The 22,081-nt window shown below is 44.7% G+C and overlaps 1 protein-coding gene across 1 annotated transcript in view; it reads left to right on the forward strand.

Moving 5' to 3' along the window:
- Positions 1-2,014: 2,014 nt before the first annotated feature.
- Positions 2,015-22,081, forward strand: part of FAS (Fas cell surface death receptor) — a 111,643-nt gene continuing 91,576 nt past the window's right edge. The window contains exon 1 of the mRNA XM_073596364.1: positions 2,015-2,145. Within this exon, the coding sequence (XP_073452465.1) occupies positions 2,038-2,145 (108 nt within the window). The 5' untranslated portion in view covers positions 2,015-2,037. The remainder of the gene's footprint in view (positions 2,146-22,081) is intronic.

Genomic DNA, 22,081 nt, shown 5'->3' on the forward strand with positions numbered 1-22,081 from the left:
AAGTCGCTATAACCACTTCCAGACCAGAGCCTTTTTTGTCTCTTTTTGTTTACATGTAACCATTAGTATTTTTTGGAAACATTTTTAGAAACGTTATATATTTTTTTGAAGCAGAAGCCCTAGAGAATAAAATAGCAGTCGTTGCAATTTTTTATTATACACAACATTTGTGCTGCATTTTTTGGGGGGAAAATTTGTGCTGCAGTTTTTTTTGTGAATTTTAATGCAAAAAACCACAATATATAACCCTTTTTTTTTTCTGTAAAGTATAAAAGATGATGGTACACCTACTAAATAGAGACCAAACATGTCACACTTTAAAATTTTGCGACAAACAGTGTCACTTTTCCTATCCATAGGCAAAGCCTTTAAAGCGTTTACAGGTTACCATTTCAGATGTACAAAGGAGGTCTGGTGCCAGAATTACTGCCCATAATCTGACTTTCGCGGTGATACCTCACATGTGTCGGATGACCGCTACTTGCGTACGCGTGGGACCGACGTGCAAGTTCGTCTTTGCACATGATCACGGGGGATGAGGGGCACTTTAAATATATATTTTTAATTATTATTTTCTTCTTCTTTTTTTTTTTTTTTACACTGTTGCTTTAAAAAAATTGTGATCACTTTTATTGCTGTCACAAGGAATGTAAACATTCTTGTGACAGCAATGGGCATGGTTCTCTTTATGGAGAGATCTGGGGTCTATAAGACCCTGAATCCCTCCTTTGCCCTTAAAGCATTCAAAACACCAAGATCTGTGTTTTTGAATGCTTTTGATTTTTTAAAAATGGCTTCGTTGACATCTAGGTAAACCAGAAGTGATGTCAGGTCAGCGCTTCCGGGTTACCATAGCGGAGAGCCAATCAAAGATGATCCCAGTGGGATGGGAGTCCCCAAGCCAGCGGCTGGAGGTGGCGGGGGGGGTTTTTGTTCCATCCTACTGCTTGTAAAAGCAATCCAGTGGCTAGTTAGCTGCTAGGATTGCTTTTACAAGATAGCCGACCGTCAGCCATAAAAAGCAGTACCCGGTTGATGTCGGAGGCAATCCAGCAATGTATGGGTAGTAGTGAAAGTATGCAGATCAAATCTCATGTCTTTGATCTGCAGATGAATGAAACAGACTACATACAAAATCAAACAATGTTACTTTGTTTGTAGCCTGACCAATGTTTGTGGACACTGTGTCAGAACAATAATTCATAATAATTTATATTCAGCCCATCTGTATGGAGCAGGAGGGAGAGCTATAACCCCTGTAAGATTTTTTTTTGCCATCTGTGTCTCATTGGGGAGATCTCTCTTCACTTCTTATCCCATAGCTAAAACAGGAAGTGGGAGGAAATCCCTCCACAGTGAGAAACACTCATGGTTGTCACCAGGGTACCAGAACCAGAAGAACAGTGTCCCCATTGGAAGATTTCCCCTCTATTCCTGTTTTGGCAACAACCCAAAAATTGGGACTTTCTTTAAAGCTAGCCATACATTATACAATTTTCTTGTACAATATCTGTAAAATTTCCTTAAAGCTCCTTTCACACTTCTGCGACTTGGGATCCGACTTGTGAGACCCCAAGTCGCAGGACATGTGAAATTCAATGTATGTCTATGAGAGCCATACCTACTGATACTATTGAAGTCGCTGCAACTTCAGAAAAGGTTCCTGCATTACTTTGATCCGACCTTTGATGCGACTTTGCCCCAGAGAATGTAAAGTCAGATCAAAGTCGCACCAAAAGTCACATCAAAATCGCACTGTAAAATTTGCAATGCGAGTCGCACGACTTTGTCGCTTTACAAGTGTGAAAGAAGCCTTAGATTTACTTTCAACTATGTAGTGCAAGGGCCAGTCTGATTGGATACAAATTCAAAGTGTCCTTCTCCTTTCTGTCCAAAATTTTAAAAGTTTTGCTTTTAGATTCACTTTATTTTATAATAAATGAATCATATTTACAAACAAGGAAGTGTGTCTCTAACAAGAAGAAACAAACAAGTAGTCAGATATGTTCAGGCATGTCATGTCTTCTGTGAACTCACATGACTTTCTTAAAGGCTCCTCCTCAAGTTTCATGTCTGTACTTTCAGTTTCAGTACAAGCAATACGAAGCAGCAGCCATGGTCACCCTGCGCCTTGTCTTTATTTTGGTAAGTTTAAAATGTAATGATATTCTCTGTGATATACTTTGTGATCGTTCTTTCCACATAGCGGACTGTTATTACAGGAGAAATATCTAGTTGTAGTTTTAAAATGACAAATGACAGTTAGGCGTAAACAAACTAGAGAGGACATTGTAACAGTCGGGAGAACTGTTTCCAGAAATAAACTTTAATTACAGAGATGGCAGAGTGAGTGTAATGATAATGGTGATCTTGATGGCATTAGTGTCATTGCTATCAGATGTGCGCTTTCATGCTTCCTGTTTTTATGGAGTTTGTGAAGCACTCACGTTCCCTCAATACTTCAACACTTATTAACTCCCTAACCTTGTCTGTCCCTAAACCTAACTTGTCAACCTATCTTTTAAAGTTAACCCCTTTACACAGAAATGCTAAGCATTAAATCCAAGCCTAACATTAGAAGTGTATGTACAGCCAGAATTTTTTTTGTTTCGGATAGTAAATGTAGGATGTGGTTAAGTTTAGCGATGAAGATACAGGGCAAACCCAGGTTATCTCAAACCCCACAGGAAACTGTCAAGTGATAGCAGACCACCGGCCCACCCTGTAGCCAGACACAACAAAGGGGTGGGGGTGTTGGTGACATCCTTAACCACTTTATTACTGGGCCATAGCCGAAAGACAGCTACAGAGCGGCTCTCTTGTTTTGGGAGGGCATCCATGGATATGCTCCTAGAACACGCCTTCCGCGTGCCCCCTGTGATCGCTGTGTCCTTTGGACACAGCTGATCACAGATTGAGGTAAAGGGTCAATCACAGCGGCCCTTTACCATGTGATCAGCTGTATCCAATCACAGCTGATCACATGTAAAAAAAAATTTGCTGGTTATCGGCATTCCTTTAGTCAAGCGCTGTCACTGTGTAAGGAAAGGAGAGCCGATTAACAGTCAGGCTGACAGGGCACATTTACACTGATAATCAGGGCACTGATCATCAGTCCCCTGATGATCAGTGCAGCCCCATCATTGCAAATCAGTGCAGCTTATCAGTGCCCATTAGTGCAGCCTCATCAGTGCCCATCAGTGCAGCCTCATCAGTGCCCAACAGTGCAGCCTCATCAGCGCACGTTAGTAAAGAAGAAAAATTACTTATTTGCTAAATTTTATAACAGAAACTAAGAAAAACATTTTTTTCTTTTCAAAATGTTTAGCCTTTTATCGTTTAAAAAATAAAAGCAAAAAATAACAAACCCAGTAAGTAAATAAATACCACCAAAAAATGTGTCAAAAAAAAAAAAAAAAGATAAACTGACAATTCTGCGGAGACGGCATTCCGTGGTTGCAAGGGTCTCAGAGAGTGTCAGGCTGCTGAGATGATATTGCGTGATTGCAAGGGTCTCAATGAGTTTGAGGTTTCTTTTTTTTTTTTTTCTTTATGATGATATTGCGTGGTTGCAAAGATCACGACGAGTGAGGGGTTGCTGAGACGATATTGCGTTTTTCAAGGGTCTCAAATGAGTGTCAGGCTGCTGAGACGATTTTGTATGGCTGCAAGGGTCTGAATGGGTGTCAGGTTGCTGAGACAAGATTGCGTGGTCGCAAAGGTCTAGACGAATGTGAGATTGCTGAGACGATATTGTGTTTTGCAAGGTTCTCAAATGAGTGTCAAGCTGCTGAGACAATATTGCATGACTGCAGGGTCTCAATGGGTGTCGGGTTTGCAGAGACAATATTGCGTTTGCAAGAGTCTCGAAGAGTGTGAGGCTGCTAAGACGATTTGTCTGGCTGCAAGGGTCTCAATAAATGTAAGGTTGCCTGGGTGAGACTGCGTGGTCACAAAGGTATTGATGAGTGGGAGGTTGCCAGAGACGGTATTGCGTGGTTGCAAGGGTCTTGATGAGTGTTAGGCTGATGAGATGGTATTGTGTTTGCAAGGATTTCAACAAGGGTGTCAGGCTGCTGAGACAATTTTGCGTGGTTGCAAGGGTCTCAACAGGTGTCAGGTTGCTGGGCCGAGATTGCATGGTGACAAAGGGGGTTTTATTTATTATTAATTAATTAATTAATTAATTAATTAATTTATTTTTTTGACAAGTGAGAGGTTGTTGAGAAGATTTTGCGTTTTGTAAGGGTCTTAACAAGAGTGTCAGGCTGCTGAGACAATTTGCATGGTTGCAAGTGTCTCAACAGGTGTCCGGTTGCTAGGCCGAGATTACGTGGTGTCAAAGGTTTTTTGATGCGTGAGAGGTTTGCTGAGACCATGCTGCGTTTGCAAGGGTCTCAACAAGGGCGTCAGGCTGCTGAGGCGACTTTGCATGGTTACAAGGGTCTCAACAGGTGTCAGGTTGCTGGCCCGAGGTTGCGTGGTGGTAAAGGTTTATTACATATTATTATTTTTATTTATTTATTTAATGTGTGAGGGGTGGCTGAGACGATATTGCGTGACAGGCTGCTGAGACGGTTTTGCATAGCTGCAAGGGTCTCAACGAATGAGAATTGGGTTACTGAGAAAAGGATAGAAACACCTGGTTTGTTTGGCGGCTTACCGTACCCTTAAGTGAGCAGTATAATAAGGGATGAGGATACCGTCCGTTTGATTCGCAGGTTCTGTAGGAGGAACTAACAAAGTATATGGGAGACAACGAATGGTAATGAATTGATAGGATATAAAGAATGTGGTAACAAATCTTACTTGTGACAGTGGGCCATGCGATTGAGTTTGCAGCAGACTGTGGCTGGAGTGCAACATATCGGGAAGGTGTGGCGTGATGCTTTGCACAAGGCAAAACAACAAGGTTTGGTGTAGAAAATAGAACGCGAGAAGTGCGTGAACCGAACACATGGTACGGGCGACATCACGAGTGGCCACTAATTTTGACATGACAAACACGGTAACTTGTATTTACAAATTTATTGTACGTTTGGCAGAAGGAATGTATGAATGTACTACGCCTGTGCCGGATGATGTCGGGACAACAACTCGGAGGCAGGTTTTTTATGAAAGGGATGCAGAATAGGAAGCATAACGAATCGCAAGATTGCAATTGATACGGTGGTATCGAAAGGTTTGAATACTAACTGCGACAGTGAGCGGGAACCGCCGACTAAGACCACGAATGTAGAAGCTGCAATGCACTTGCGATCGAATGCACAGACTCACGAACATGAGGTGAGCTGGGAAGAGTCAGCCCAGTGACGTGTAGTATCGCGCACTAAACCGACAAAGAGCATTTGTGAGTGGGCTGCTTAAATACCCTCCGGGCTCCTCCCATAAATTCAGGCCACCATACTGGCCTTCTTATATACGCTTGCGCCGACGTCATTGGGGCATGCGCACGGAAGAAATGGCCTGCTTGTGCTGTTTCTTCAGGGCCGGTGCCATGACCATCGGCTCCCGTGTGCATGCGCGGGAGTGACGGCATCGTGAACCCAGAAATAACTCCGGGAGACATGTCGGCGGTCACATCGGTGTCTGCTGCAACAGCTTCAATCTAAGGTAAGTATTTCATAATGAGCTAGTATGTGATGCATACTAGCTCATTGTGCCTTTGTCTTACAGGTTTTTTTTTTCTTGTTTTTTTAATCCACTTTAAGCTGGCTCCCTTCAAGGCGAGTTAACGCACACACAGTATTAGACATTGTCATTTCATTCATTTAAATTGGGTTACCATTGCAGCACAATGAAGAAAAAAACTGCACCAGCAGTAGTTTTCTAACACAGTGCACCACAATGCAGGTTGTGCGTTATAGCATGTTGTAGTATGCTTCAACACAGGTGCTTTGCTTTGGTGTGCTTGGGTGAGCTTTGGTGTGCTTGGTTCAAAATAAAGGGCACCGCAACACACTAAAGCATTTATGGTGTGATACAGTGCATTGTGTAATGTGTGTGTGAAGTTGCGAACACAGGGTGAAGGTGTGAAGCCAGCCTTAGACAGTTGACCGGAAATGATATATTACAGGAATGGAGAAGTCCTTTCACAAACCTTGAAAATTCAGACTGAGCATACGATAAAAAGAAAATCCTAGGCAAAGTTAGGTCTCGTACACACAAAGTGTACTATACCATATGTTCCGTTCATGGCCATGTTTACCCTGAACAGGCAGAGCCATTGATGTAAATGAGACACAGCGGCTGCACGAACACAGCCGCTGTTGTCCAAATATTAACATCCATGTGTGTGAGTGTCCCCGAATTCATGCTGTCACATGGATGTCATATCGGGACACAGCGACCGTGCCTTTGCAGCTGCTGTGTCCCAACTGACATCAATAGGACTGTTTGCATTGGGATCCATGGAAAATCTGGGCATCCCTATGCAGGTAAACAAAGCCTTGCATAGCCATACTATATATAGTACACCTTGTGTAAACGAGGCCTTAAAGTGATTGTAAAGGCTTGTTTAAAAAAATAAAAATAACAAACATGTCATACTTACCTGCTATGTGCAGTTGGTTTTGCACAGGGCAGCCTGGATCTTCCACTTCTTGGTAGTCTCTTCAGCTCTCCTAGCCCCTCCCTCCTGTCGAGTGCCCCCACAGCAAGCAGATTGTTATGGGGGCACCCGAGCCGAGCTGCAGCTCCGTGTGTCAATTTAGACATGGAGCTGCCGTTTGGCCCCACCCACTCGCTCCCCTAATTGGTTAACTGACTTTGACAGCCACCGGAGCCAATGTCGCCGCTGCTGTGTTTCAGCCAATCAGGGGGGAGAGTGCCAGATGGCCGAGGGACTCGTGGACATTGCTGGACAGAGATGGGGCTCAGGTAAGTATTAGGGGGTGCTGGGACTGCTACCACACACAGAAGGCTTTTTATTGTAATGCATAGAGTGCATTACAATAAAAAACCCTCTGCCTTTACAACTCCTTTTAACCTTCATTACAAACCTACTTTCACGGATCTCTTGACAGCTCTGATTTTTGGGTAGACTATATGTTTGGTCTGCGCAAGAGTATTTGCAACATTCCAAGTGATAGGGCCCTGTCACACAGACCACCCAATTTGGTCCGCATGGCAGTTTTTCAGGCAAACCCGATCAGACCCTCTAGTCTCCTTTGTGGAGAAGTGGGCGTCAACGCACGTTGTCAGTTGACACCCGTTGATATCCGTTCCGATCCTGGCCACTCTGAAAACGGACAGATAGACATCCATTCCCCATTTGTTTAGTGGATCGGATCAGATGGCAGTTGGGTGTAAACAGACAGGTGGTCCGTTTACATCTGACCGCCCATAGAGGAGAACAGGCTGTGTCTGCTCTGCATAAACGGAGCAGGCACGGAGCAGCCATCTGCTTGCGGGGGGTCAGCGGACAGATTCCCTGGAGCACAATGGAGCCCGCACAGTGCGTAGGGATCTATACTGATGTCTAGTCCCTTTTCCTCTGCCTGCCTTTTTTTTTTTTTTTTTTTTTTTTGGGCAAAGCTTCCAGAGTTTAGTTCGTCTTTAATCACTTGCGGAGACACTACTAGCTAATATTGTTCTTGAACTCTTGGCCTGCTGACTGCTATTGAATCTGAAGAAAGTAGTTTGTCAACCCCCTTTAAAATAATCACATTTTGTTGCTTTGCAGCCTGGAATGAAAACCAACACAATTTTTGTTTTATCCAGCTGTACTCAGTGCAACTATAAGTGCAACTTATAACATCCAAGTGAAAGCTATAAAACCAGCATGTCAGAAAAAACAAAAACAAAATCAAAAACAGAATCACTGATTTGGAAAGAGTGTGTCAATATTTTATTGAACCTCCTTTTGCTTTAATTACAGGCTTTAGTCTGTTGGGATATGTCTCTACTAATTTTGCACATCTAGACTTTGCAGTATTTGCCCGCTCTTCTTTGCAGAACTGCTCAAGTTCAGTTAAATGTGATGGTGACCATTTGGGACTGCAGTCATTCCACAGATTTTCAATGGGCTTTAAAGCAGAACTATAGGCAAAACTTGTTTTCTTATTTTGGACAGAGCAAGGGATGGTTATAACCCCTGTGAGATTTTTTTCGCCACCTGTGTCCCATTGCGGAGATTTTCCTTCATTTCCTGTCCCATAGCCAAACAGGAAGTGAGAAGTATTCCCTGCAAATTAAGAGAATCCCTCCAGGTCCCCAGAACTAGTGTGCCCATTGGAAGATTTCCCCACTATTACTTTTCTAGGGACAATCCAAAATTTGTGATTTTCTTTTACTTTCACTTTCGATGATAATGGTAAACCTGACAAATATAGAGGGGGAATCTCCCTAACAGGGTCACAAACAGCAATAAAAACTGACAAGCGTTCTAAACCATCTCTACTGAATCCAAAACTAAAAATAGAGTATAAGATTTCCTATCATTTGAGCCCAATCTTGCCACATAGAGTTAATCCAGCTCTGAGCAATCCTCCTTTTATTGTTCAGTGAGATAAATCTTGACAAACTGAGAAAAACTTTGTCAAATCCTCCCCCTTGCTGTGAGTGACAGGTGATTTACATCTCGTGCACTAGCCTAAGACATGCATTATTTTTTAATTCCCTCCCCCACTCCTTTCTTCAGCAGCTCTGCAAGGATTGGGTGTTCCACACCTCAGCATGATTTGGCATGCTGAAGTCATGTGGTTATTTTCCTGTCTCTTCACTGGATGTTAGAGATAATAGCAGAAGTTCAGTGTAAGAAATACACAGGAGAATATGCACATTGACAAGGGGAGTGTAGATGTGGGCGGGGAGTCTACTGACATCAAGACTCTACCCATCGAGCTCCAGACAACAGACCCATCCACAGAATATGCAGTTTTTCGGGTCTAATAACAGACAGAGCTGATATCTAATAACAGCAGCTAGCTACCATAACCCCGGTATCCTCTTCTTCAGCGGGAGGTCCGCTTCAAGATAAAAGTGGCCTCTGCGGCGGATTCGGCTGCTGTCTGGTCCCCTTCGCCGCTTACCGGTGCCGTTGGTAGCGGCGGAGGCAATCAGATCCTCACCCTAGCCAGACATGGAGACAAGTGAGGGGAAGATGGCCCCCACCCGTCTCCATATCATTGCAGGGCGGAAGTGACGTTCTGCCCCGCATGTTTTAGTGCTCTTAAAGGGACAGTTTTGTTTTTTTTAAATGACATTACATTTTTTTTATTGCATTTTAGTGTAAATATGAGATCTGAGGTCTTTTTGACCCCAGATCTCATATTTAAGAGGTCCTGTCATGCTTTTTTTCTATTACAAGGGATGTTTACATTCTTTGTAGTAGGAATAAAAGTGACCCTTTTTTTTTTAAAGAACAGTGTAAAAATCAAAAATAAAAGGTAAAATAAATAAGAAATTTTTTTTTTTAAACGCGCCCCGTCCCGCCAAGCTCTCGTGCAGAAGCGAATGCATACGTGAGCAGCGCCCGCATATGAAAATGGTGTTCAAACCACACATGTGAGGTATCGCTGTGATCGTTAGAGCGAGAGCAATAATTCTAGACCTCCTCTCAAAACTCAAAACATGCAACCTGTAGAATTTTTAAACGTCGCCTATGGAGATTTTTAAGGATAAAAGTTTGTCGCCATTCCACGAGCGGGCACAACTTTGAAGCGTGCATGTTTGGTATCAATTTACTCGGTGTAACATTATGTTTCACAATATAAAAAAAATTGGGCTAACCTTACTGTTGTCTTATTTTTTTAGTTAAAAAAAGTAAACTTTTTCCAAAAAAAGTGCGATTGTAAGACCGCTGCGCAAATACGGTGTGACAAAAAGTATTGCAACAACCGCCATTTTATTTTCTAGGGTGTTAGAAAAAAATATATATAATGTTTGGGAGTTCTAAGTAATTTTCTAGCAAATATAACCTGTTTATAACTTGTAAACACCAATCTCAGAAAGAGACTCGGTCCTTAAGTGGTTAACATGGTTTCCTATGGATGTAGTTCACATGTTTGCATTTTATGGAAAGGACCAGAGACATTTTTCTGGTTTTTGGGTCCATAGACTTCAGTGGATCAAAAACATGTATTGAAAAATGCATCTGGAATATGCAAATTGCAACCTGCAAAGGTGTGAATCACGGCCCCTTTAAGAAAAATATTTTTTTTAAAATGTCCTTTAACGAAGTGCACTGTGTTCGGGCGCTGGACACAGTGCACTATGGGAAGTGCCACGTCAATGCAATCACGAGATTGCAGATGTGACGCTTCATTGGTGGGGTTTTGAGCTGCTTTCCGGCACAATCGATCGTGCCAAGCAGCATCTGCCCGACACCTGGTCGGGTGCTTTGTTCTCAGTGTGAGAAAAAAAGTCACTTCTGGTGGGCTACAAAAAGATGGCCGCCATAAGGACTAATCCCCTCCCCTCTCCACTGAACACACAGAGAAAGTCAGGAAATAGCACAGACGCGGTTTGAAGTAGTGCTGTGCTGCTGGGAACACAAATGTAAAGAGGACCCTGCTGCTCCGCTGTGGACACAGATGTAAAGAGGACCCTGCTGCTCCGCTGGGGACACAGATGTGAGGAGGACCCTGCTGCTCCGCTGGGAACACAGATGTAAGTAGGGGCTCCGCTGGGGGGCACAGATGTAAGGAGGGACTCCGCTGCGGACACAGATGTAAGGAGGGACTCCGCTGACAGGGACACAGATGTAAGGAGAGGCTCCGCTGGGGACACAGATGTAAGTAGGGGCACCGCTGGGGACACAGATGTAAGGAAGGGCTCTGCTGGGGACACAGATGTAAGGAGGGGCTCCGCTGGGAACACAGATGTAAGGAGGGACTCTGCTGACGGGGACACAGATGTAAGGAGGGACTCCGCTGACGGGGACACAGATGTAAGGAAGGACTCCGCTGGGGACGCAGATGTAAGGAGGGACTCCGCTGACAGGGACACAGATGTAAGGAGAGGCTCCGCTGGGGACACAGATGTAAGGAGTGGCTCTGCTGGGGATACAGATGTATGGACGGACTCTGCTGGGGACACAGATGTATGTAGGGGCTCCACTGGGGACACAGATGTAAGGAGGGGCACAGCTGGGGACACAGATGTAAGGAGGGGCACAGCTGGGGACACAGATGTAAGGAGGGGCTCCGCTGGGGACACAGATGTAAGGAGGGGCTCCGCTGACGGGGGCACAGATGTAAGGAGGGACTCCGCTGACCGGGACACAGATGTAAGGAGGGACTCCCCTGACAGGGACACAGATGTAAGGAGGGACACTGCTGGGGGCACCTGATGAAAGGAGGGACTCCCCTGGGGGAACCTGATGTAAGGAGGGATTCCGCTGGGGGCACCTGATGTAAGGAGGGACACCGCTGGGGGCACCTGATGTAAGGACGGACTCCGCTTAGGGCACCTGATGTAAGGACGGACTCTGCTGGGGGCACCTGATGTAAGGACAGACTCCACTGGGGGCACCTGATTTAAGGACGGACTCCGCTGGGGACACCTGATGGCATCTGGTGGCAGGTAACGTGGCAGGTGACATGCTCAGGGCTCCCACTGATTCTGCATTATGGTGAGTTGAATGATTTAATTTTATATTACAATGTAATAATAGAAATATTGCGCTTCAATCATCCTGACACCATAACAACCATGGTGCCAGGATGATTGAAGTGCTAACACCAGGTGTTTGGAGTATCTTTATCTGCTGATTGTTAAACTTTCTAGAACACACATATTTCTATGGTTGTGTAGGATCTTGGCCTGCTGTCCCTCCCTCTCTCCCTCCCTCTCTCCCTCCCTCTCCCTCCATCCCTCCTTCATCTCAGACTCTAACCACACCACCTTAGAGCCACGCCCACTATTTTGATGAAAACCACATCCATTTTCACAGAGTGGGAGGGGTCAAAAAGGAAGGGCGGGGTCTGGCGCCCCCCCATCCTAAAACTTCACCAGCCACCACTGCTGTGAAGTAAGTTTGGCTGTGTGCTTTGGATCATTGTCATGTTGGAAGGTAACTCTCCCTATTGACAACTTTCTGGCAGAGGACAGCAGATTTTCTTCTAGAATTTAATGGTATTTTGCCCCATCCATTTTTGGTCTATCCTGACAAGTGATCCAGTCCCTGCTGCAGAGAAACACCCCCATAACAGGATATTACCACCTCCATGCTTTACTGTAAGATTGGTGTTTTTTGGATTGTGAGCTGTTCTGTTTTTGACTTTTTTTCTGTTCTGACATGTTGGTGTTGTATCTTTCACTTGGATGTATTAAGTTGAACTAGTAAACACAACTGGATAAAACAGAAACTGTGTCTGTCTTTATTTCAGGCTGCAAAGAAACAAAATGTGATTATTATAAAGGGGTGATCTTTTCTATACCCACTGTATACAGTATATGCATATACAGTACTGTACATTGCATATATAAAGCAGGAAAATATACTGTGTATATGACACATATTTTCCCATCTAGTAAAAATGTCAGATATTTCTGGTTTAGTAAAACAGTTCTATGCAGTCTGAAAGTGATTTGTCTGATTTAAGCACTTCTGCTTTTTGTAACTTTTATACAGCAGTTCTGATTAGAGATAGTTGGGAGCTATGAGTATATTCTACTCTGTGGTTAACAACATAACCAATATTAAAGAAGACCACTACCATAAATATACATAGTATTTTTGTTGGCAGGGGATGTAAGCAGGCCACAATAATCCATTACGCTTTGTGAATTTCACGTGAGATTCTCTTCTTCTTTCTGATGGCTCCAACCCTTCTTTGTATCAGACGTCAGATGAATGTAAAATTTGAAGTGCCAATGTATAATTTTGCTAGGCAGTGGTAATGAAAGTAAGAGACTGTTAGATGGAGATTTCATCATCACCTTCCACTGAAAACAGAACAAATACTTTCTGTATACTACATAGTGGGGTTGATTTACTAAAACTAGAGTGCAAATCTGGTGCAGCTATGCATAGTAGCCAAATATCTTCTGATTTCAGTTTGTTCAATTAAGTTTTGACAATACAACCTGGAAGCTGATTTTTTTTTAGTTTTCAGTTTTAGTAAATTAACCCCAGTGTCTATTGCATCCTTTCTTAACTTTTTTTACTTGTTAAAGTAAACAGTTAATGAAGGTAAAAAAACAAACAAAATCAAGCTGTAAAAAATTGTAGCGTCCCCTTTGCACTAGTTGGCATTGGAAAAGTGTCACCTTGCATTGGTGGTCAATGGAAAAATGCCCCCTTAAATAGGTGGTCAGTGGAGAGAGGCCCCCTTACATTGGTGGCCAGTGTAGAAGTGACCCCCTACCTTTGGATGTCAATGGAAATTGTTCCCATACATCTCTGGAAAGTGTAGAAATCACCCCCTTTTATTGGATGTCAGTGGGAACTGTTCCCTTACATCGGTGGCCATGTAAATGTCATCCCCTGCTACTAGATGAAAGTGGGAACTGTCAGGTTATATTGGTGATCATTGTAGGTGGGATATCAATCTGCTATTGCTCACTGCCCAAGGAGCCCATGGCGACCTATGCAGCAACCCTAGGTTTCCACAAAACCCTAGCTGAGAAAGACTGTTTTATGGTCCAGTTTGTAAAAGTCTAAGAAATTGATTAAATAAGTTTAAAATGTTATGTACTATGGTCTTTCACATGTGTATATCTTTGTGTACATGCCAAGAAGTGAATGTGTGCAGACTTGACTGGTGTATGGCTGATGTGCCATCTTTTTTGTTTAATTAGTTTTTATTGAAAGAAAGAAAAGAAAAAGCATACATGTTCATTAAATCAAATAACATCCAATATACATACATGAATGGTTTGGAGAACACTTGACACGTATATAAACAAACAATAGCATACCTCTTCCTATAACGTCTCATCGAAATAAAAAGGAAAAGGAGTAAGATAAAGTGAAGAGAAGAGGCGGGAGGTGGACAAGGGGGGGGGGGGGGGGGAGAGACGGGGGAGGGAAGGAGGGGAGTAAATCCGTCCAGGTCCATAGTCCTTCATTCATTGATAATAAAATCTATGTGCAACTTCACGCGGGCTGAAACATAATATCCGCATACGCGGTAGTATATTTGAAGGCAAACCAACAGGACCATATTTTCTTTGCTAGATCTGATTTGTTTTTTAAGGTGAGGGTTATGTCTTCCATATAGTAGACATGATCCACTTTCAGTAACCATTTGCGTAGTGTTGGGATGGAAGTTTTTTTCCAGTATAAAGGAATGAGTGCCTTTGCAGCATTGAGTAAGTGTGGAGTAATTGATCTTTTATAAGGTCCAATTGGTTTACCTGTGCAATGGAACAAGACATACCACGGGTCATTAGGAACCTCCCATCCTTGGATTTCTTTGATCCAGTGTAAAATGGTCAGCCAAAATGGACGGATCAGAGGGCAGAACCACCATATGTGGGCGTGGGTTGCCCTTTCTACGCAGCCCCTCCAACACAATGGAGATGTTTGTGGGAAAAACTTATGTAGAATAACCGGCGTGTAATACCACCTTGTCAGTATTTTGTAGTTCACTTCTGCAAGTCTGGATGCTCTGGAGGACATGTGGGCTAAAAGAAGAATGGTGGACTTTTGGTTTGGCTGTAGTGATTTTTGTAAATCAACTTCCCAGTTGTGTATGAACATTGGGACGGTCGAAGAGATCAATTTAATCAAAGACTGATAAAAGTATGACACAGGTTTCTCCACTGGTTGGTCTTCTGAAAATGCAACTTCCATAGGAGATAGCTCCGCGAGAGATCTCAGAGGTTTCGGAAGAGAGCGAACAAAAGCTGCTAGTTGTCTGTACCTCCAGTGATCCATTGAGGTGATGTTGGAGTTGGGGAGTAATGTAGACAAAGGTAGTATCCCTAACGCGTTGGTAACATGATGTAGTAGGGTGTGTGGACCAAAATTCCAAACTCGAATCCCGGGTTCGGTATTTCCAGGGGGAAAGTAGTTATGTCCGGACAGGGGAAGGAGTGGAGAGTTATATGGCCACTTAAACAGCTTACAAAGCGAGTCCCATAACATGAGAGTGGAGCGAGACAACGGTGATGTACTTTTGGACAGACTTCTATATTTCCCCGGAATCCATATTTGTGAAGAAAGATCCATGCTGCTGAGTTCTATTTCCAAGGACACCCATTTTTTAGAGTCCCTATGATACTTCCAGTCAGATAGTCGTGTCAGCATCGTGGCTCTGAAGTAAGACCTAAGGTCTGGGAGGGCAAGGCCTCCCTCTCTCTTGGTTCTGATAGTAAGAGATCTAGGCAGCCTAGGTCTACTTCTATTCCAAACATATCTACCAATAACAGAATTAAGTAGTTTAAAAAACCTATGGGTATACCATAAGGTATTGTTTGAAACAAAAATAGCACCCTGGGCAGAATATTCATCTTGACAACTCCAATTCTACCAAACCAGGAATGGGCAGACTGGGACCACCTCTGAAGGTCAGTCCTAATCTTATTTAACAGTGGGATGTAGTTTGTACGAAATAGTGAAGTCAGTTTCGGAGTGAGGAAGATACCAAAGTACTTCATTTTCCGCTCCTGCCAACTAAAGGGGAAGGCCTGTTTTAATTGGAATACGGTAGAGTTGGGGAGATATTTAGAATTTCTGATTTTGACATGTTGATTTTGAAATCCGATACCTTGCTAAATTGTGAAAATTCTGATAATAGATTGGGTAGGGTTATCAGGGGTTGTTGCACATAAAATAGTATATCATCTGCATATGCAGCATACTTGTGTTTTGATTCACCTACAACTATCCCATGGATGCTTGGATTTTGTCTGACGATAGAAAGGAAGGGTTTCAATGAAAGGGCAAATAAAATTGGGAAGAGAGGGCAACCATGGCGCGTACCGTTGTGTAAAGTGAAGGGGTCACTGAGGGAACCATTAATGCTCAGTTGTGCAGTATGCTGTTTGTAGAGCGCTGAGATTTGAGCAATCAGAGATGGACCTATGCCCAAATGGGTCAACGTGGATATTAGGAACTCCCATTCCACCCTATCAAATGTCTTTTCCGTGTCAGTTGAGAGTAGAAGGGTGGGCTGGGAGCACGAAAATGCGAGATTAGTAGAAGAGATCTAAGCGCATTGTCTCTAGCTTCCCTGCCTGAGATAAAGCCTGTCTGATCCTTAGAAATCCATTGTGGTATTAGGGGAAGGAGTCTATTGGCAATGCCCTTAGCGTATAGTTTAGCGTCAATATTGAGTAATGAAATGAAATGGGGCGGTAACTCCCGCAATTAGTGGGGTCTTTACCCGGTTTGGGTATAACTGTGATGTGTGCATGAGTGGTCTCTGGACGGAGGTCACCACCCGAGGAAACCGCGTTAACGTAAGCTGACAAGTGAGGTAACAAAGTGTCTGCGAAAGAATGGTAGTAGGCCACCGTAAATCCATCCGGACCCGGTGCCTTACCTGTAGCCATGGCTTTTAAAGCGACACGAAGTTCCGAGGTGGTGATCTCCCTCTCCAATGAGTTGAGTATGTCAGGGGATAGTCTAGGTAAGTTTGCCCTATGTAAGTAATCTGCTATGAGTCGCTTCCTCTCCTCCTTATCTTTAATCAAGGGTTGAACCCGATATAGGTTCTGATAAAACTCTCTAAATTCTCTAGCTATATTAGGGGTGTCATGATACAAAGTGGATGAAGAGTTTTTAATTTTGGCTATGAAAGAGGCAGCCTTTTTTTGTTGCAGAGACCTGGCCAGCAAGGCCCGGTCTATCTCCCCACTCGTGAAAACATTACGCCACTATTTTGCCTTTTGTTTGTGTTCCAGATGAAAAAGTGATTTCAGTTCCTCCCTCTTTGTGGTCAGGGTGTGAAAAACAGTTATCGATTGGCTAGCTTTGTGTTGTTGTTCGAGTACTCTGATTTCACTAAGTAGTTTGTTCTGTTGAAATTTATGTTCCTTTTTTTTCCTGGCTCCCAATTCTATAAGTTTGCCTCATATGTGGGCTTTGTGGGCCTCCCAAAATATCCCTGTAGATATGTCAGGTTGGGCATTCTCTTGAAAATACAGGGCAAGTTCCTTACCTATAGCTTGTTTATCAATCTCCTTGGCAAGGAGTTCCTCATTAAGTTTCCAATTAGTAGATTTAAAGGGAAGGGATGGGACTTTAACAGTGATCTTAATCGGAGCATGATCCGAGAGGGGCGAGGTTTCAATTAAAGACCTCACTAATAAGGGCAAATGGTGATGGTCAATAAAGAACAGGTCAATTCTAGAGTAAGTCTGATGGACCTGAGAATATTGCGTGAAGTCTCTTTCCCTAGGATGCATAATCCTCCAGATATCCATTAATTGAGCGTCATGTAAGTTTTTCCGAATAAACCGAAGACGCGTGTGGGGAATGCTAGAGCTCCCTCTGGAAGTGTCGATAACAGGTTCCAGGGGCGTGTTAAAGTCACCGGCAAGGAGAATGCATCCATGAGAAAAGTCCCTCAATTTCTTGAGTGTGGATGAAATAAAGCCCGCCTGATTGCGATTAGGTGAATATAGAGTTGCCAAAGTACAAGGCATACCGCCCAGGGTGCCCCTAAGAAACAAGTACCGACCTAGCGGATCACTTAGCATGCAATCTAATGTAAACGCAAATCCTCTACGGAACCCAATGGCCACGCCTTTTGCTTTGTGAACATCCGAAAGACCATAATACCATGTGGGATAGTGATGTGAATGAAGTTTAACATTTGTGGTAAGCATAAGATGTGTCTCCTGCAAGAAAATCACGTCCCCCTGCAGGCGACCTAGTTCTCTGTACAGGTTGTGCCTTTTACCGGGAGCGTGTAACCCCCGTACATTAATAGAAATTAAATTTACCTTAGCCATGGGTGCCGAGAGAGGGCATACGTGCGTACATGTATCCTAAGGAAATGGACCTGAGACAGGGAAAGGAGGGACGGGGTAGGAAAGGTGGGGAGGCTGGGGAAGAGGAGGGATAGGATAAAGAAAAAGATAATGAGGAGAGAAAAGAGGAAATCAATAGCATGAACGGAACAATAAACACCTTTCACCATGAGGGTGGTGATTACTAGTGCACGCATATTAATGCCGTGCAAAAACAGGATGCGCATGAGGCCCAGCACCCCCACACCCGCATCCCACCTGGGGGCAGGGACATAGGGGCACGGGGCCACACGGCTCCTACTCATAGAGGGGCGGACACGCCCGGGCATCCAGACACAGCGACCTAGGTTTAGGTGATCAACATCTCAATGGCCCGGCGCCGACACTCCATGTCGTCAAAAGTAAAAAGTAACAACACCAATTTTTAAAACCTATTAAAAGGATAACACCACTATAAACATGCAACTGTGTGGAACTATAACTTGCAGATATAAATTACATATCCAGAGGCCTCATCCTGAGCTGGGGGCAGTGTGTGCCAAACTTAAAAAAAATAAATAAAATAAAATTAGGAACTGAAAGGCACATGCTCCCTGTTAATAAACCATTGTGAGGTTAGAGTGGTGTGGATGAGTTTGCTATGTCCTGTTTTCAAGGACCAATTGGGGATGTGAATCTGTGCAATGTTACTGCAAACAAGATACTTAAGTAAGCTTTGGGTAGGGATCCGGCTAAAGATGAACGATGTTGCGGCCGACCTTCTGCCATTTTGATTCAGAATTAGGTGGCAGAGGTGGGATGCCATCTTGCCAGCCTGGGAGATCTGGAGTTGATATGTTCATGTCCAGGCAGAACTTTTCCAGGTCCTCTGGGAATCTAAGGACGGCCGTTTTACCATGCTTGCTAGCAATGAGGGCAGCTGGGAAGCCCCATCTGTAGTTAATGGATGCATCCTTAAGTTTTTCGGTGAGAGGACGCAGGGCCCTGCGTCTCTCCAGTGTTTCCCGAGCCAGATCCGGAAAGAAAGAAAGACTAGCACCATCAAAGTCTAGTAAAGGAGACTCCCTGGCATTTTTCATGATTAGTTCCTTTTCAGGGTAGTGATGAACTCTGCAAATTATGTCTCTCGGAACATCAGAGGCAAGGTTGCGTGGACGGAGGGCTCGATGAGCGCGGTCAATTTGCAGGGGATGGTCCGCAGGCCGACCAAGGAGGCCATTAAAAATACCCCGGAGAGAGGGGAGTAGGTCGTCATCTCTTGTCGCCTCGGGGAGACCCCGAATCCTGATGTTGTTTCGCCTATTGCGATTTTCCTGGTCCTCTAATTTGTATAGAGCCATCCTGTGTGCAATAGCGAGTTGACGATTAGAGGCCTGCAAAGCTCTAATGGCGGACGCGTGGCGATCTAGGCGTTGCTCCGTCTCCTCTACTCTCTCAAGGACCTGTGAAAGATCCGACCGTACCGCTGAGACCTCCTTCCTGATAACACGATCGAGGCCCAAAAGCATGGACGCCAAGTCAGTCTTAGTGGGTAAGTCACTCACCGAGGTAGCGACTCCTGAGCGTGTGTGCGTGCTCCACTCATCTTCCGATCCGGCTGATGAGACAGGAGAGCAAGGTCTGGGCTCCGGCCTAGTGCGGGAGGCGGAGCCCGTTCTCGAGGTCACGCTGCAGGGCGAGCGGCCTAGGCCGTCAGTGTCCTCCATGTCCTCCGGTTCTGCGGCCAGAAACCTCTTGATCGAGCCTGCCGAGGTGCCCTTCTTAGGCAGGGGTTTACCGGATTGTTTCCTCATCGTTAGCAGCAAAAACGAGGTGTTGTTTGCGCGATAAAAGGCTATTTGTGTTGTGCCGGCGCCGGAGCTCGGGAGAGATGCGTCCGCTCTACAGCATGCCGAAACCACGCCCCATGAATCAACCGGCTGATGTGCCATCTACCCCACCTGCTACCCCCAACCCACAACCTTTACCCCCTTAGAATACCTAAAGAAACAAATACCCACACCTTCTGGAATAAGTGGCCGTACGGCCCCTTTATTAACAACCATAACAAAACTACTATAAAAATAAATTCCATATATATATATATATATATATATATATATATATATAAACATATATAACCCAACTTTTTTTAACTGACTGCTATGTCTGAGGTTCATGATGGAAGGTTTTCTATCGCATCGGCTGTACCACGACTACTTCAGCATCCTGGCCCCTAGCCGTAATCCCACCAGCTCAGGAACAAACTATTGCCACCTTCTTGCCCAATGCAGCCCGATGACCGATAGCCCATTATTTCCAGATAAGGAAGGTACCCATACCAAGATAGGCCCAACCCGTTCCACACCATATACTGTATACCTTCCACGATTCCTACCTTCACGAACCAGAGACCCCTGCCACAGACGCCTCACGCGTGGGCGGCCCTCCACAGCTGCAAGGCCCGCTGGAGACCCTCCTGGAGCCCAAGGAACCATATGTCTCTTTCAAAGTATTTTATTGAATTTTCAGAGAAAAAAAGGGGTTTACAAGTCATCAGCATTAAATGCAGGATAATACATCAGACAAATGCGAGTCCCCTTGGGGTAACAAATCAAACTTATGACTGTAGATATAAGCATGTCTCTGGTAAATACAGTACAGTAGAGCCTTCCTATACCAACTTTCGTTAGCGCGAACCTTATAACCCGGAGATATGGACCGGTTGGGGGAAGGGGAGGGAGGAGAGACCGACAGCGCCCCGATTGGGATCACACTGTGCCTGATCGGAGCTCTCCGATCACTCCCCAACCCTCACTTCTAAAATATAAAAAGTCTCTAGGTATCTAACAGGGCAGGAAAGCCTACTTCGAGTGCTTCCCTTGGGAGTACGACCCCCGAGGGACCCTGCTACAGCATGAATTAAACAGGCAAAGCATCATCTTGTTAAAACAATCAGAGAAATAAGAAAAAGGGGGAAAGAGGAGAGGTAGAGATGAGAAGGGGGGAAAAGAGAGAGAGAGAAAAGAGAAGTCGGGAGCCAATCCACTGGAGGGAACCCCCCCGACCCCGAAACAGGCCCACGCATCATGGTTGGACCCCTGGAATTAGGGAAATGCCTATGAAATCAGCCCACGGTTCCCAAACTGCTTCAAATTTCTGTGTGGTGTTGAGCAGGGTACTGGCTAGCTTTTCTTGGGCCATGATCCAAGAGATTTTGCGGATAGCCGCTTTAAATGAAACCCTGGGCTGCTTCCAGGCCTTAGCAATAGATAGCTTAGCTCCCAGCAAAATGAAATGAATCAATTTACGGGCCTGCTTGGGGGTCTTAGGTAAGTGGTCGTTCAATAAGGCAGCTGCGGGGGACCTCGGGATCTGGACTCCAGTAACCTTTTTGATCATGTGAAAAATCCTGCTCCAGAAAGGTCTCAATCTTGGACATTCCCAGAAGATATGGGCCAGGGATCCCCTAAGTTGACAGCCCCTAAAGCATCTGGGGTCCGTGGAGGGGAACATTTTGGCCAGTCTATCCGGTGGGAGGTACCAACGTGTGATAAGCTTCACACTGGACTCCACCAGCGAAATGTTTAAGATGCTCTTGTAAGCCCTATTAAAGGAGACCCTCCACTTCTCCAGGTCCCACTCCAAGGAAAGGTCCGACTCCCAAGCTGTCATGTATGAGGTCTTGGTGGACTGACCTGAGAGTGACTGATAGATGGTGGAGATTCCACCCCTCTGCTCCGTAGCCTGTCCACACCATATTTCATAAGGGGTGAATGCGTTGTTTGAGAGATTGTTTTTACCCAACTGAGTGAGGAAGTGTCTGATCTGTTGGAAACGAAAGAATTCGGAGTTTGGCATCTTTAGTTGATTCACACAGAAGGCTCTGGTGATGGGCCCCATTGGTGTAAAGTAGTGTCCTATCCGGTACATCCCCTTGTCCAACCACCAGCGGAATGCTTTGATGTCAGTTCCCGGGGGAAAGTCAGGGTTGTTGAAGATGTGAGCCAGGGGGTGTTTGCAGGAGGTTATGGATTGATGGTTTCTCAGAGAATCCCATAATTGAAAGGATTGTGAGAGGATAGGGGATAAAATGGGTGGACGTTTTTTTGGGGGGACCCATAGGAGGAAGTCGATAGTGAAGGAGGGTACTACCTGTCTCTCAATCTGTATCCAGTCCGGTCTTTCAGTCTTCGCATAAACCGACGAGATCTGAGCTAGCCTGGCTGATTGG

This window comes from Aquarana catesbeiana, linkage group LG08, assembly GCF_042186555.1.
Source record: "Aquarana catesbeiana isolate 2022-GZ linkage group LG08, ASM4218655v1, whole genome shotgun sequence".
Lineage (NCBI taxonomy): Eukaryota > Metazoa > Chordata > Amphibia > Anura > Ranidae > Aquarana > Aquarana catesbeiana.